The 17,138-nt window shown below is 47.3% G+C and overlaps 1 protein-coding gene across 1 annotated transcript; it reads left to right on the forward strand.

Annotated features, from left to right (window-relative positions):
* Positions 1-9,272: 9,272 nt before the first annotated feature.
* On the forward strand, positions 9,273-13,273 carry LOC133362521 (fibroblast growth factor receptor 4-like; the record flags this gene model as incomplete). The annotated part of the gene is made up of 4 exons (XM_061581468.1): positions 9,273-9,527; positions 11,032-11,228; positions 11,958-12,180; positions 13,155-13,273. Coding segments are annotated over exons 1-4 (675 nt in total), but the record flags the coding sequence as incomplete, so codon positions are not given.
* Between the last annotated feature and the right edge of the window lie 3,865 nt (positions 13,274-17,138).

Consider the following 17,138-nt stretch of genomic DNA (forward strand, 5'->3'; position numbering starts at 1 on the left):
TCTTACGGTTCTGCTCAACGATTATTAACTGTTATCAATACCACAAAACATTTAACATGCGTCGGTGTAAAGAAGTATCTTTATAAATAATTAAATTTGGCGTCATTGGCTGGGTTACCGTTGACCTTTGTAACTGGGGTTACTTTTTTGTATTAAAATATAAAAAATGATTTTAAATTTGTCATTTGCCAACCATATAAAGAATAAACAAGTAAACCCGTAAAAACAAAGTTTTTCACTATAAATCCTTTATATGCGTGGCGGCTAGAGTCCTCTCGTCCTCTGGCTTGAGATGGCTGCCACCTATGGGTCAGATGATTGTCTGCAGTATTAAGCAATTGGTAATTAAATATTTAATTTGTTTTCCCTAAAAAGTGTAAAAAAATTTAAACTTTTTTTTCACGAACATTAATTGTCTCGCACAACGAGTCTGTGTGGAAAATGTCAGCTCGATTGGATCACGGGAAGTGGGTTAAAAAACGACCGAAAGATTTGCACGGTCGTAAGCAAGCAAGCAAGCGAACTTAATATAAAGGATTTTTAAAAATAAGAGATTACGTGAAAATCATTCTTCCGCTGTTCCACGGCCTGCACGTCATTGGGGCAGTCCTCGACTTACGAACATCCCAATTCCTGCCATGTGTTCGTAAGTCGGGAATGTCGCAGTCCGCGCGCCTCGAGACGAACCCAGCCACCCGAGTTCGATTCCCGCTCACGGCCAACATCAGTGACTATTATCTGTACCAGTCATGGACCTCCCCTATGTCGACTCAGCTTTAAAGTAGTACCTGGTGCGGTGTGTAAATGACGCCACGAGGGAGACAAAGGCGCCCGCGCGTGGTGCTGGCCACCCCCCACCGCCTCGCGTGCCCCAGCAGTGTGTCGAGTGGCACCACGGACTGCCTGCCCTGTACCACGGGCTACATCAGGGGTCGGGAACCTTTTTGACTGGGAGAGCCATAAAAGCCAAATATTTCTAAATATATTTCATTGAGAGCCATATAGTATTTTTAACGTATGATAAATTAAATGTCTTACTTTTAATGCGACTTCTGGTCACGGGACCCGTGAGCCGAGAAATTTTAACTTCAAAACTAATTTCTGTTTACTTTAAAATGACACACTATTATTAAGCAATATCACAAGTATTTTAAAACCAGTTCCAAACTGATTTTATTTTAATTTTATTATTATTATTATTTTCAACTCAAAATTGTCTGGAAGCCATATGCCGTCACCGGAAGAGCCATATATGGCTCGCGAGCCATAGGTTCCCGACCGCTGGTCTACGGTCTCAGCCACGCAACACCATGGCGCAGTCCTCTCGCGAAACGCCAAGACCCCCGCAATAGCTCAATTGGCATACAAGAGGTTGCCCGCAAGAGGCCGAAAAGGCGACGGGTAAATTTCGATTTAAAGCTTTCGTGACTGCAGGGATTCATCTTCTTGTTTCTTTCGGTAAAGTCACGTAGAAGGGAAGTAATAAAATAATAAAAATAAAACATAATAAAACAATTCTCACGACGTTTCGGCTACAACGCAAGCAGCCGTCCTCAGGTGAAGAATGTTCATTCTTCACCTGAGGACGGCTGCTTGCGTTGTAGCCGAAACGTCGTGAGAATTGTTTTATTATGTTTTATTTTTATTATTTTATTACTTCCCTTCTACGTGACTTTACCGAAAGAAACAAGAAGGCGACGGGTAACCCCGTGATATTAAAGGGTCTCCCGTGCATACACAGACATAAACCATCTCTGCACACAGACACGGTCACCACTATACATGAAGTTAACATTCTTTATTCGCGTCGGGGTACATTCGCAATTTGTAACGCGATACACGCGGCAACAAAAACAAAACGACTGAAACGGAACTTGCCGACTCGAACTCGGTCAGCCACAACCGATCATTCGGTTCTGAATTTTATTCGCACCCAATGGAAATCGTACTTGCACAACACAAACGACGGATGAGCGAAAACTACAGAGTTACCAGGATACGGTGGACAATATCATTTGAGGCTGTATCATCAGTGATATACAGGGTACCCCTCGATTTACGTGTTAAACGGTGTTTTGTAAATCGGAACGGCTTTTCCAATTAATTTATAACAGGTAGCTCCCGCTTTTTGAATAACTAGCGGTTAGTACCCGGCGTTGCCCGGGCGAGAAAGGCAGACACACATGTAGTTACACACGCAAATCCATTGATACACAAAAATAGAGTTACACGCACAAATGGACTCTCACATACATACATAGACTGAACAACAACCGCCATTCGCCACTAAGTGGCGGTGACGTCACAACAACGCTTGTGCCAGGCTATGTGCACCTTGAGGCCATGTGAAGTGTCGAACGCCCGCTGGCGAGAGGTCACGGGGCAAACCCAGATGGCACAGGTCGACTGACTGAGACGACTGGCTGATGCAGCACCTGTGGCCCCTACTGTGGCAACTTTGTGTGCTTTAGCCACCCGGCGCTCCGCTCGTTGTTGTGAGCGTCGCTCCTCCGCCCTCCGTTGTTGTTGGAGGGCGACTGCCTCCAACTGCCCAGTAGCGTCTTTCAGGAGCCTCCTCCACAGTGGCCGATCTTGACACGGCTGGTACCAGTCATCCACAAGTGGACTCAGCTCCAAGTCTTCCTGTAGCACATAACTCCCATGTCTTCTCCAGCCCGTGCCGCACCCGTTTAGCCCCCTCGATCCGGCGGAACAAAAGCTGTTTAGGCATGTGGTGGCTGGCCATGCGGGCTACATGACTCAGCCAACGCAGCCTTGCCTGCCGGAGGTCACCGATGGGACTTTGTCGACATCTTTCAAGGATTTGTGAGCTCCTCACACAATGCAGCCTGGTTAAAGCCAGGATGGATCGTAGGCAGGCCAGCCTAAATGTTTCTAACTGGCGAAGATGTTCCATTAGGGGGGTCCAAGTTTCGCAATCGTAGAGAAGGGAGGGAATGACCGTGGCCGAGAACACCTGAAGCTTCGTACGGAGCGACAGACCAGGTAGCTTCCACACAGCGTTACGCAGCCAATGAAAAGATACTGCAGCTCGACTGATTCGGAGTGAGACCTCTGCTGTTAAACCGGAGCCGGTCATTAGCACACTGCCCAGGGAAACTCTCCACTGTCTCCACAACTGGCCCATCACCAATTGGGAGTTGTGGGGGTAGAGTGTCCGATGGTACAAAATAGCCAGGCAGGTGCTTAGCTTTGGTTGGGCTGATGGTAAGGCCCCACCTGTTGGTGGCAAGCTCCAGGTTCAGCAGCAGCACCTGGAACTCCTCCTCCGAGTGAGCAGCCATTAACAGATCATCGGCATACATAACGTGGTTGAGCAACAGGGATCCATCCCTTGACCGCACCCGGGCATCGATCAGCCTCCCATTGTATCTGTACCAGATGGGAATTCTTCCGGTACAGGCATGGAAGGCTCGACGAACTACATTCAATGTGGGAGCCAGAGGACATCCCTGTTGCACCCCAAGGTGTAAAGGGAATGGCTCTGACGCGAGGCCGCTCACCATCATGAAGGTCCTTAAGGATGGTGATGAGTGGGTTCGGGACTCGGAAAGCACGAAGAGCAACCCAGAGTCCAGGCCTACTGATGGTATTATAGGCCTTGAGCAGGTCAATAAAGCACACGCATGGACTAAGATGCACACATGGACCTACAGACACGCAAAGAAATGGAGTTACACTGACTAACATGGAGGCATGCACACACAGCGACTAACACACACACATATGGACTGACACACACAAACACATCAACTTACAGACACACACATATGGACTCACACACACATAGACATGCACTTGAGATACGCACACATGGAGTTACACACACATATCGACGTACACACATACAGCGACACATACATAGAGTGATACACACATTGCCGTACACACACATACACATGTGGACTGTCACACAGACATGCACTTGAGATATACACACATGGAGTTACACACACATATATGGATGTACACACATACAGCGACTCACACACACACACACAGCGACTCACACACACACACACCGACTCGCACACATCGATACGTGGACTAAAACACACATTGATGTAAACACACATATGTACTTACACACATATGCACTAAGACACACACACATGAACTCACACATACATAGACTGACACACACATAGCCCTACACACACATACACATATGGACTGTGACACACAGATATCTACTTTAGATACACAGACATGGATTAACACACATATGGACTCACACACAGACGCATTGACTTACACACACACATCGAGTGACACACACATGTACACACATGTGGACTAACACACACACATATGAACTGACATACACATGGACGTACACGCACACAGATCGACTGACACACACACATGGACTCACACACACACACACATCGACAGGCACAGCAATCCCCGATGATGGCACAGCTATCAGTATCGCAGTACTACGTATGAGTAAATAGCGTGACGTGAGCGATGGAAACAATAGAAATGCATTTAAGAAATAAGCAGAAATCACAGACTGGCAGTAGACCGTGGCAGCGTTATAAAAGCGCAGCAAAAAAGGGGAAATTGAGCAACCCAAAAATCCAAAAAGAGTTTTGTGCACACAAACATAATTATTGTAACATGTCAACTCGTTTCATGATGGTAAACAATGAACCCGAGTTGTTATCTTCACGCAAACATAATTATTGTAACATCTTTGAACTTGTTTCATATTGGTAAACAATGAAGCTGAGTTTTTATCTGCACACAAACATTATTATTGTAATGTTTGTAAACTAATGTGTTTAACAATAGTAAACAATGGGCTTGAGTTGTTAGCGTAAGAAGCAAGGAACTCTGTACTTACCATAGGCGTGTTGAGGCCTTGTGCCATGCTTAGCCTAGATTGGCGAGGCGGCGGAGTTGGCACGTTGCCAGGCTAGGGGCTGGGCCGCTACCCCCCCCCCTCCCCAGCATCCCCCGGCCGTGCAAGAATAATGGTATGTAAGCAGTAAAATATTATTATCTACGGAGTCTGTAGTATAAACTGGACGCATCGTGTTGGGGGGGGGGGCGAAGAGGACATGACACTGTGAAGAAATGTCCGCAGCGTCATGTGTGTACGTGTTGCCTGTAAAACGCGAAAAAGGAAATGTCCCCCGTGAGCTCGAGCGAACGCGCAGCACTTGGTAGGGTCCATCCCCCCCACGCAATTGCCGTCAGTTGGTACGGTCGATGTCGTGCAATAAGTAAATAATGAATAATAGAAACGGCACAAATGTGTTAATTAAACTACTTTAAAGTTTACGGATGTAAAAACGGAATAGACTATTCCCACCACGGGGCTTAGGGCGTGCCGGCCGGCAGATTATTTCGGTCTTAAACCCCACCGTCCGAGAGCCAAATCCCCCGCAAGCGCGAGCGCACGGAGACTTTTATAAATAAGAAGAGATAGCAGAAGTACCTGGCGTTGCCCGGGTGAAAAATATATTTCTTAATAACCTTACATATATACACAGATACTAAGGTAATGGGCCCCCCCCACTCCGCGCTAGAATAATACTGTCTAATCGCTATAATTGTATTATCTACAGACCCTATAATAGTAATTGCGCGCACTGGAGTGGGGGGGGAGTGAAGAGGACGTGAAACTTTGATGTATTTACCTCAGCGTCGCGTGTTAATGCGTGTGCATATTTTTAACGGGAATTAAAAATGGCGTCCACCCCGCAGCGACGGCGTTGCTGCCCATTGCCAGGGGCAACCGCCGTGGTCGGCTTCTCGCGCATGCGCAACGGCGTGCTTCGTCACGCGCCGGTCGGCAATAGTAAATAAATAAAGAGAAATCGCACTAAATCGATAATCGGACCGATTTAAAGGCGACGGACGAAAAATCGGAAATGCGTAAGTTTACCGCGGGCCGGGGGCGTGCCCACCTGCAAAATTTAATCTCGGCGAACCTCACGGTCCGAGAGCTAAATCCCCCGGAAGCGAGCGTACGCAGACAGACAGACGGACAGACAGACGGACAGACAGACAAAAAGTGACGTTTATAGGTAAGATAGAAGATAGATAGACAACATGTTCTACTTAATTAAATAGACTTTTTAATAAATATTTTCTCCAACGTCACGCGATTTTGGACGATTTTTGACCCCCCCCCCCTTTGTCACACAGCGTCACAAAAAGTCAGACCCCCCCCCTCAAATATGACGTCACAAAGCTCTGCCCCCCCCCCCCCCCAAAAGAAAATATTAAACATGCTTTAAATCGCAGAAAACTATTGTCATTGTAGTGCATATTTAATGTGGCGCTGCACTCTGATGTTGTAGAAAACATTCATTACAAAGTCTATTTAATTAAGTAGAACGTGTTGTTTATATTTATTAAAAGTTGTGCATTTTGATGTGACGTCACATTTCTCAAACTCCCCCCCCCCCTCGTCACACATCGTCACAAATGTCTGACCCCCTCCCCCCTCAAATGTGACGTTACAAAGCTCTGCCCCCCCCCAAAACAAAAAACATGCTTTAAATCGCTGAAAACTATTGTCATTGTCGTGCTTAATTAATGTGGCGCTGCACTCTGATGTTGTAGAAAAGATTTAATAAAAAGTCTATTTAATTAAGTAGAACGTGTTGTCTATATTTATTAAAAGTCTATTTAATTAAGTAGAACGTGTTGTCTATATTTATTAAAAGTCTATTTAATTAAGTTGAACGTGTTGTCTATATTTATTAAAAGTCTATTTAATTAAGTTAAACGTGTTGTCTATATTTATTAAAAGTCTATTTAATTAAGTAGAACGTGTTGTCTATATTTATTCAAAGTCTATTTAATTAAGTAGAACGTGTTGTCTATATTTATTAAAAGTCTATTTAATTAAGTAGAACGTGTTGTCTATATTTATTAAAGTCTATTTAATTAAGTAGAACGTGTTGTCTATATTTATTAAAAGTCTATTTAATTAAGTAGAACGTGTTGTCTATATTTATTAAAAGTCTATTTAATTAAGTAGAACGTGTTGTCTATATTTATTAAAAGTCTATTTAATTAAGTTGAACGTGTTGTCTATATTTATTAAAAGTCTATTTAATTAAGTTAAACGTGTTGTCTATATTTATTAAAAGGTCTATTTAATTAAGTAGAACGTGTTGTCTATATTTATTAAAAGTCTATTTAATTAAGTGAACGTGTTGTCTATATTTATTAAAAGTCTATTTAATTAAGTTAACGTGTTGTCTATATTTATTAAAAGTCTATTTAATTAAGTAAACGTGTTGTCTATATTTATTAAAAGTCTATTTAATTAAGTAGAACGTGTTGTCTATATTTATTCAAAGTCTATTTAATTAAGTAGAACGTGTTGTCTATATTTATTAAAAGTCTATTTAATTAAGTAGAACGTGTTGTCTATATTTATTAAAGTCTATTTAATTAAGTAGAACGTGTTGTCTATTTATTAAAAGTCTATTTAATTAAGTAGAACGTGTTGTCTATATTTATTAAAAGTCTATTTAATTAAGTAGAACGTGTTGTCTATATTTATTAAAGTCTATTTAATTAAGTGAACGTGTTGTCTATATTTATTAAAAGTCTATTTAATTAAGTTAAACGTGTTGTCTATATTTATTAAAAGTCTATTTAATTAAGTAGAACGTGTTGTCTATATTTATTAAAAGTCTATTTAATTAAGTAGAACGTGTTGTCTATATTTATTAAAAGTCTATTTAATTAAGTAGAACGTGTTGTCTATATTTATTAAAAGTCTATTTAATTAAGTTGAACGTGTTGTCTATATTTATTAAAAGTCTATTTAATTAAGTTAAACGTGTTGTCTATATTTATTAAAAGTCTATTTAATTAAGTAGAACGTGTTGTCTATATTTATTAAAAGTCTATTTAATTAAGTAGAACGTGTTGTCTATATTTATTAAAAGTCTATTTAATTAAGTTGAACGTGTTGTCTATATTTATTAAAAGTCTATTTAATTAAGTTGAACGTGTTGTCTATATTTATTGAAAGTCTATTTAATTAAGTTGAACGTGTTGTCTATATTTATTAAAAGTCTATTTAATTAAGTAGAACGTGTTGTATATATTTATTGAAAGTTGCGCATTTTGATGTGACGTCACATTTCTCCCCCCCCCCCCCCCCTCGTCACACATCGTCACAAATGTCTGACCCCCCCCCCTCCCCCCCAGGTGCGTGACGTCATTTATGGACGTCTCCTTAGATCTTATTCAGTAGAGTGGTATGCATGTCTACGTGTCGACACCACAACGAGTGGTGGTGCTGGTGGTGTAGAGCGCCCGTCAACGCACTACCTCCCCCGTCTCTCTCCACTGCGATCTGTCACCGCGTGACTCACTGGGGACCCAGGTCACTTGCAAATGCGACGAGCCCGGCCTTGAGTTCCCACCTGATACGACTTCGTGTCAAAAAACGTCACCTGTGAAATCAGTAGGTTTTGCCTGAGTTCCCAACCACACACCACACGCCACTACACATTATCTGCGTGAATGTGGCGGCGACATTCTGGATTTTAAGTTTTCGTGACTGCAGGGGTCCATAGTCTTTGGTTCTTTCGGTAAAGTCACGTGGGTAGAAAATATAAAATTAATTAAATCGCAGTGAGTTAATTTAAAATCTCAGTGATAAATTAAATCACAGTAAATTATTTTAAAATCACAGTGATAAATTAAATCATGGTGAATTCATTTAAAATCACAGTGCTTTAATTTAAAATCGCAATGATAAATTAAATCACAGTTAATTCATTTAAAATCAGTGATTTAATGTAAAATCACTCTGTGTGTCTCTCTCTCTCTGTCTCTCTCTGTGTATCTGTATGTGTCTCCACCACCACGATCCAGCACCACGATCCTGCACCACGATCCTGCACCACGATCCACCAGCGCCACGATCCACCACCACGATCCAGCACCACGATCCACCACCACGATCCACCACCACGATCCAGCACCACGATCCACCACCACGATCCACCACCACGATCCAGCACCACGATCCTGCACCACGATCCACCAGCGCCACGATCCACCACCACGATCCAGCACCACGATCCACCACCACGATCCACCAGCGCCACGATCCACCACCACGATCCAGCACCACGATCCAGCACCACGATCCACCACCACGATCCACCACCACGATCCAGCACCACGATCCTGCACCACGATCCTGCACCACGATCCACCACCACGATCCACCACCACGATCCAGCACCACGATCCTGCACCACGATCCTGCACCACGATCCACCAGCGCCACGATCCAGCACCACGATCCACCATAACGATCCACCACCACCACGATCCACCACCACACTCACCACCACCACGACTCACCACCACCACCACGATGTCCGCAGGCTCCGTCTCCTTGCCCCTCCTGCTCAGCTGCAGCAGCAGCAGCAGGCGGCGTCTGGGGCCTCCTCTCCTCCTCCTCCTCGTGGTCATGGCCGCCATCTTGTCCGTGCTGGCGGCCGCTCTCGAAGGTGACCAACTGTCACGTCGCTTTCGTGGCGTCAATTTCTATTTAAAGAAGCTGCTTTCGTGACTGCAGCAGGGATTGATATTCTTGGTTCTTTTTGTTTCGGTAAAATCACGTAGAAGGGAAGTAATAAAATAATAAAAATAAAACGTAATAAAATACAATTTTAAAATAATAAAAATAAAATAATAAAATAATACAAATAAAACAATAAAATAATAAAAATAAAACATGTTAAAATAATACAAATAAAATAATAAAAATAAAACATTAAAATTAAACATAATAAAATAATAAAATACAATGTTATAAAATAATAAAAATAAACATAAAATTATAAAAATAAAGTCACGTAGAAGGGAAATAAAATAATAAAAATAAACCAATAAAATTAAAGTCACGTGGGCGGGGCTCTCACATCACGTGGGGGGGGGGCTCTCACATCACGTGGGGGGGGCTCTCACATCACGTGGGGGGGGGCTCTCACATCACGTGGGGGGGGGGGGGCTCTCACATCACGTGGGCATGAAGTGCCTTCAATCAGGGGCAGTTTACATCAAAATCCATTTCTTAACGAGACCCTCCCACCTATTTCCTCTCTCTCTCTGTGGCAGAGGTCGCAACCGGGTACCCGATACCCGTACCCTACCCGATACCCGTACCCTACCCGATACCCGTACCCTACCCGATACCCGTACCCTACCCGATACCCGTACCCTACCCGATACCCGTACCCTACCCGATACCCGTACCCTACCCGATACCCGTACCCTACCCGATACCCGTACCCTACCCGATACCCGTACCCTACCCGATACCCGTACCCTACCCGATACCCGGCTACCCGTACCCAGCCGGGTACAGGTACCCGTTTGCGACCCTGGTGCGGCCGGGTACGGGTAGACCGTGAGTCACTGGTGAGTCACCGTTTGTCATTCATTTCCCAACGTCTTGTCTCTTCTCACAATTCAATTTCCTAGAATCAACCCACCCGCCTGCAACGTGGCTTCATCCCAGAGGTCGTATTCAGGTACCCGTACCCGGCCGGGTACGGGTACCCGTTTGCGATCCTGGTGCGACCGGGTACGGGTAAGGAATCAAAACCTGTTTGCGACCTCTGCCACGCACTGAGCCACGGAGCTTTTATCGGTAAACAAGGCACCGTATTTACCGGGTAATTCTTCCGAGCTACCTTTACCCTGTACCCTTTACCTTACCCCTTGGCATGTCGACACCTTTACCCTTTCACCCGGTAAAAAGGGTAAATGACCTTACCTTTAACCTTTACCCTTTTACCCAGTAAAAAGGGTAAATGACCTTACCTTTAACCTTTCACCCGGTAAAAAGGGTAAATGACCTTTACCCTTTCACCCGGTAAAAAGGCTAAATGACCTTACCTTTACCCTTTCACCCGGTAAAAATGCTAAATGACCTCGCCTTGCCGAGCCGCCCTCTCTCTGCGGCCGCCGCCGCGTCTCTCACCCCCCGCCGCCCCTCGCGGCGTGCAGAGCGGCGCCAGCCCCAGCGGCCCTCCCTGCGGGACGGCCTCCCGGCCAACGTGACGGCGGCGGCGGGGAGCGACGCTCGGCTACGCTGCGTCGTCCTGCAGAGCGACGGGGCGGGGGCGGTGCAGTGGCTCAAGCACGTGGTGGTCAACGGGAGCCTGGCGGCGCCCAACGGCTCTCCCTACGTGCGCATCCTCACGGTGAGTGGGCGAGGCACGGGGGTACTCACTCGCTCGCCCGCTCGCTCGCTCCGCTCACTCACTCACTCGCCCGTTCGCTCGCTTGCTCACTCGCTTGCTTGCTCGCTCACTTGCTCACCCGCTCGCTCACCCATCCACCCACCCACTCACCTCACCCACCCACTCACCCGCCCGCTCACCCGCTCACTCACCCGCTCGCTTCGCTCACCCGCTCGCTCACACGCTCACCCACTCACTCGCCCACTCACCCACCCACCTACTCACCCACCCACCCAGTCACCCACTCACCCGCCCACTCACCCACCCACCCACTCACCCACCCACCCACCCACTCACTCACCCACTCACCCACCCACTCACTCCACCACTCACTCACCCACTCACCCACCCAGTCACCCACCCACCCACTCACTCACCCACTCACTCACCCACTCACCCACCCACCCACCCACTCACCCACTCACTCACCCACTCACTCACCCACTCACTCACCCACTCAATCACCCACTCACCCACCCACCCACCCACTCACTCACCCACCCTCAGTGTAGACCGACGCCACACTCTCAACACAATAGGACCCAGAAGCCCCCGCTTGGCTTACACTCTTCACGCTCGCTGAGCAACGCCAAACACCGCAACAACAAACCACGCTTGGGGGGGTAGCAACACAAGACTCTTCACCCCCCTCGCTCGCTCGCTCCGTGCCGCCCGTCGTTCCGTGCCAAGACTGTCGGCGTGGAGGTCTCGGACGTGGAGACGACGCAGCTGCTCTACCTGCGTAACGTCAGCGTGGACGACTCTGGCCGCTACACCTGCCTGGCGGTCAACGCCGCTGGGTTCGCTCGGCGCTCCGCCTGGCTCCTCGTCGTGCCGCGAGAGACGCGGGCGGGGAGACGTTCGCTCGCCACGACGACCGCGGGGGCCGGGAAGATGTTGACTGCCTCGCCTGGTATGCGGGAGGTCGTGTGTCTCTCTCTCTCTGTCATCATCATCATCATCACGGTGGCTAGGAGATGTTGACTACCTCGCCTGGTACGCAGAAGGTCGTGTGTCTCTCTCTCTCTCATCATCATCACGGTGGCTAGGAGATGTTGACTACCTCGCCTGGTACGCGGGAGGTCGTGTGTCTCTCTCTCTCACCATCATCATCATCAGGGCGGCTAGGATATGTTGACTACCTCGCCTGGTACGCAGGAGTTTGTGTGTCTCTCTCTGTCATCATCATCACCATCACGGGGGCCAGAAAGATGTTGACTACCTCGCCTGGTACGCAGGAGTTCGTGTGTCTCTCTCTCTGTCATCATCATCATCATCAGGGTGGCTAGGAGATGTTGACTACCTCGCCTGGTATGCGGGAGGTCGTGGGTTTGATCCCGACCCTGATGACGGCTACTGATTCATATTTAGAGTTTGTGTGTCTCTCTCATCATCATCACGGTGGCCAGGTAGATGTTGACTACCTCGCCTGGTCTACAGGAGTTTGCGTGTCTCTCTCTCTGTCATCATCATCATCATCACGGTGGCCAGGTAGATGTTGACTACCTCGCCTGGTCTACAGGAGTTTGCATGTCTCTCTCTCTCTTGTCATCATCATCATCATCATGGTGGCTAGGAGATTTTGACTACCTCGCCTGGTACGCGGGAGGTCGTGGGTCTCTCTCTCTCTGTCATCATCATCATCAGGGTGGCTAGGAGATGTTGACTACCTCGCCTGGTACGCGGGAAGTCGTGGGTTCGATCCCGACCCTGATGATGCCTGCTGATGCATATTTAGAGTTTGCGTCTCTCTCTCTCTCTGTCATCATCATCATCATCACGGGGGCCAGGTAGACGTTAACTGTGACAGAGTGACCCCGTCAGTAGCGTGAGCTCCGTGTGTGTCCTCCCGCGTGTCAGCGATGTTTCACACTCTCCCTGTGACAGTGGAGACCCGCCCGGCCGCTTCCTTGACGATGTGCGGCGTTTATTGCGCCGCCGGATTTCTTCTGCTGATCGCCGTCACCCTCGTTCACCTCCGTCTGGCTCACACGGCGGACACGGAGGGCGAGCAGGAGTTGACCTGCGAAGAGGCGGAGATGCAGGTACAGTGGTGGTTGGTGGAGGTGGTGGTGGTGGAGGTGGTGGTAGTGTAGGTATTGGTGGTGGAGGTATTGGTGGTGGAGGTGGTGGTGGGTGGTAGTGGTGGTGGAGGTATTGATGGTGGAGGTGGTGGTGTAGGTATTGGTGGTTTGGTGGTGGAGGTGGTGGTAGTGGTGGTGGAGGTGGTGGTAGTGTAGGTATTGGTGGTGGTAGTGGGAGGTGGTGGTGGTGTAGGTATTGGTGGTGGAGGTATTGGAGGTGTGGAGGTGGTGGTGGTGGTGGTAGTGGTGGTGGAGTGGTGGTAGTGTAGGTATTGGTGGTGGAGATGGTGGTAGTGGTGGTGGTGTAGGTATTGGTGGTGGAGGTGGTGGTAGGGTGGTGGAGGTGGTGGTAGTGGTGGTGGTGTAGGTATTGGTGGTGGTGGAGGTGGTGGTGGTGTAGGTGGTGGTAGTGGAGGTGGTGGTAGTGGTGGTGGTGGTGGAGGAGGTGGTGGAGGTGGTGGTAGTGTAGGTATTGGTGGTGGAGGTGGTGGTGTAGGTATTGGTGGTGGTGTTGGTGGTGGAGGTGGTGGTGTTGGAGGTGGTGGTGATGGAGGTGGTGGTGGTGTAGGTATTGGTGGTGGTGTTGGTGGTGGAGATGGTGGTGTTGGAGGTGGTGGTGTAGGTGTTGGTGGAGGTGGTGGTGGTGGTGGTGGTGTAGGTATTGGTGGTGGAGGTGGATTGGCAGTCAGTTGTAAGTGCACTAAACGAGTTTCATGATAGACACAATTGCATCTCTCCGGAGTGCGGCACCACGAAAGTGAAGACCGACTCGGCGCAGGTTTCCATGGCGAGCGTTGGGCCCCCGCTCCGCTATGGGACTGGGACTTACTCTACGGGGCGCGAGCTCGGAGCCACCGACAGACATGAGAGCCACCGCCGCCGCCGCCACGTCGTGAGCTGGAGTAGAGGGGGAGGCAGAGGACGGTACCGTAACCCGGTCACGGACGACGCCGCTACGGGAGGGTTCACGACCGAGTAGACAACGCGACGAGTTGGCGACTATGATTAGGCATCTCGATTTAAAGCTTTCGTGACTGCAGGGATTCATCTTCTTGGTTCTTTCGGTAAAGTCATCACGTAGAAGGGAAGTAATAAAATAATAAAAATAAAACTTAATAAAATACAATTTTAAAATAATAAAAATAAAACGTAATAAAATACAATTTTAAAATAATAAAAATAAAACATAAAATAATAAAATTAAACATAATAAAATAATAAAAATTAAACATAATAAATAATATAAATTAAACATAATAAAATAAACATAAACATAATAAAATAATAAAAATAAACAATTAAAACATATAAAATAATAAAAATAAAACATAATAAACATTAATTAAATAATAAAAATAAAACATAATAAAATTATTCTCATGTTTCGACCACAACGCAAGCAGCCGTCACAACGTGTGGCGCGTCTGTCCCGACGTTCTAAGTCTCCGCGACCAGTTTCAGCTCTTGAACACAAAGCCGAAGATTCACCCGTTTGGTGCTAGTGGTCTACACATTGGAACCTCATTTGCCAGTAAAAATATAAGTGTTTTTTTACCCTTCTATCTGCCTACAAAACGGACACCTTTTTTTGTTGCCAGATAGAAGGGTAAAAAACCACTTATCATATTTTTACTGTCAAATGAGGTTCCAATGGTGTAAATGCTTAACCCCGAGCTCTCATACTCTGATGGTGCGTTGTCTTGAGTTGTGCACTTTTGACATCATCTGGTCCAACACCATGTGAGACTAGGCTCTAAGGAAAGTTGTCTCGGGTGTGGACCAATCAACTTCAAGGACAGTGCATATATTATCAGAGTTATGTTCTTTTGTTTGCATTATGACTGCAGGTATTGTGGTCTATGCAAACATGACTCCTTGTAAAAAAGGTGTCACTTTTGTTGCCAGATAGAAGGGTAAAAAAACACTTATCATAGTTTCAGCTCTTGATCACAAAGCCAAAGACTCACCCGTTTGTGTGAAGCGGCACAAACTCTCCCACGCTGAGCTCTGACGTCATGACGTGTGCACAGCTGATCCAGCAATGAGGAATCTCCAGGACGAGCCGCCGATCTTAGAAGAGTGGCAGCAGCAGCAGCAGAAGAGACGCGTTGAAATGAGTTTCATTGCAAAGAAGTCGGCAGCTTTCGTCTGGTACAGCCCCCAAGTTCGGGCTTGCTGCTCCGACAAGCCCACAGCTGCTACACACAGCTGCTACACAGCTGCTACCCACAGCTGTCTCCAGAGCTCGCAGCAAACTCTCAGTCTGAGCCGGCGACGTTCCACAGACACACGCAGCTTGCTGGGCGCCAACATCACCGCTCTGTGGCATCGTCACACGCACGTGCACTCGCAGGGCGCTACCCTGTCGTGCGCCAGGTGTTTTGTCTCGTGTCGATGTTCTTGTTTGTTGCTGTGAAATCACTTGGATGGAAATAAAAGTGACTTCTTACCTATAAACTACTTGTTGTGTCTGTCTGTCCGTCCGTCTGCGTGTGCGCGGAGGGGTTAGTGGGGGTTATGGGGAGGGGTGTGTGGGGGGGGAGGGGTGTGTGGGGGGGGAGGGGTGTGTGGGGGTTAGGGGGAGGGGGTGTGTGGGGGGGGAGGGGAAGGGGTTTGGGGGTTATGGGGAGGGGTTAGTGGGGGGAGGGTGAGGGGGTTAGTGGGGGTTAGGGTGGGTGAGGGGTTAGTGAGGGTGAAGGTGAGGTGTGTGTGGGGGATGTCTCCCAATAATCAAATATGCTCACAATGTCCCCCGCCCCAAATATAATGCTATAAAAAATATTTAAACAAATTAAAGTGCAATGCTGTGTAAATTAAAACAAAAATTAGCTAAACCTAGGCCACAATATCTGGACTTGTCTTCATATAACGACGCATCGATGTATGTTTATATGATTGTGGTTGTACTTTATGAATCCCTAATCTCTGACATTACATACAACGAGAAAGAAAAGGTAAAAAAGAAAACAGCAGAGCAGTGTAATACAATACACTATTAGACATATTGTAATAAAATAAATACAAAGTCCATCTCATGTGTTAGTGAAGGTTTTAATATTTTAGGCAGGAAATTCGTTTTCAAATTTAGATTTTTTTTTCTGGGAGGCGGTACCCCCCCCCCCCACCCCCTGGAAGATTTGCCCCCCACCCCCCCCCAACACGTCACTCCATGGCTACTGCAGCGATACTATGGGCAGTAGTAGTAGGTTTTACCCTTTAAACTGGTACACAACTGACACCTTTATATGGGCAGCGTTGAGTCTATGGGCCTTGCTTATCAGCTCTATGGAATCTGCGCCTCTCGCTCCCACGTGCTCGCCTATCCGCTCTACGTTTTAAACGCGCCCTGCTACGGGCCCCACGTCATCTCGGCTGTGCGTGGTGCCCGTGCCCGAAACGTCGGAACAGAGCGAGCTCCTCCACCCCACACGAGGCAATAGTTTCGTCTGTAGCCTCAATACCTCAAGACCCCCCCCCACCGCGCCGCCACAGACGTCTACGCAGCGTTTCGCCCGTGAGTCGAAAAGTGCCGTGGTCAGGCCTAGTCCCGCGGAGTGTTGCCGTCCTCGACTAGATTCCTGGGCTGCTCCCCCCCCCACGACCCCCGCCCGCTTTGTAGGATAGTTGGGGGGTCTAAGCGATGCGTCGCGTGAGGCCTATAGTAGTGTAGTGTATAGTGTAGTGTATAGTAGTGTAGTATATAGTAGTGTATAGTGTAGTGTATAGTAGTGTAGTATATAGTAGTGTATAGTTTAGTGTATAGTAGTGTAGAGTATAGTGTAGTGTA

This window comes from Lethenteron reissneri, unplaced genomic scaffold (genome assembly GCF_015708825.2).
Source record: "Lethenteron reissneri isolate LAM-NWPU_2019-01 unplaced genomic scaffold, ASM1570882v1 scaffold_1513, whole genome shotgun sequence".
NCBI lineage: Eukaryota > Metazoa > Chordata > Hyperoartia > Petromyzontiformes > Petromyzontidae > Lethenteron > Lethenteron reissneri.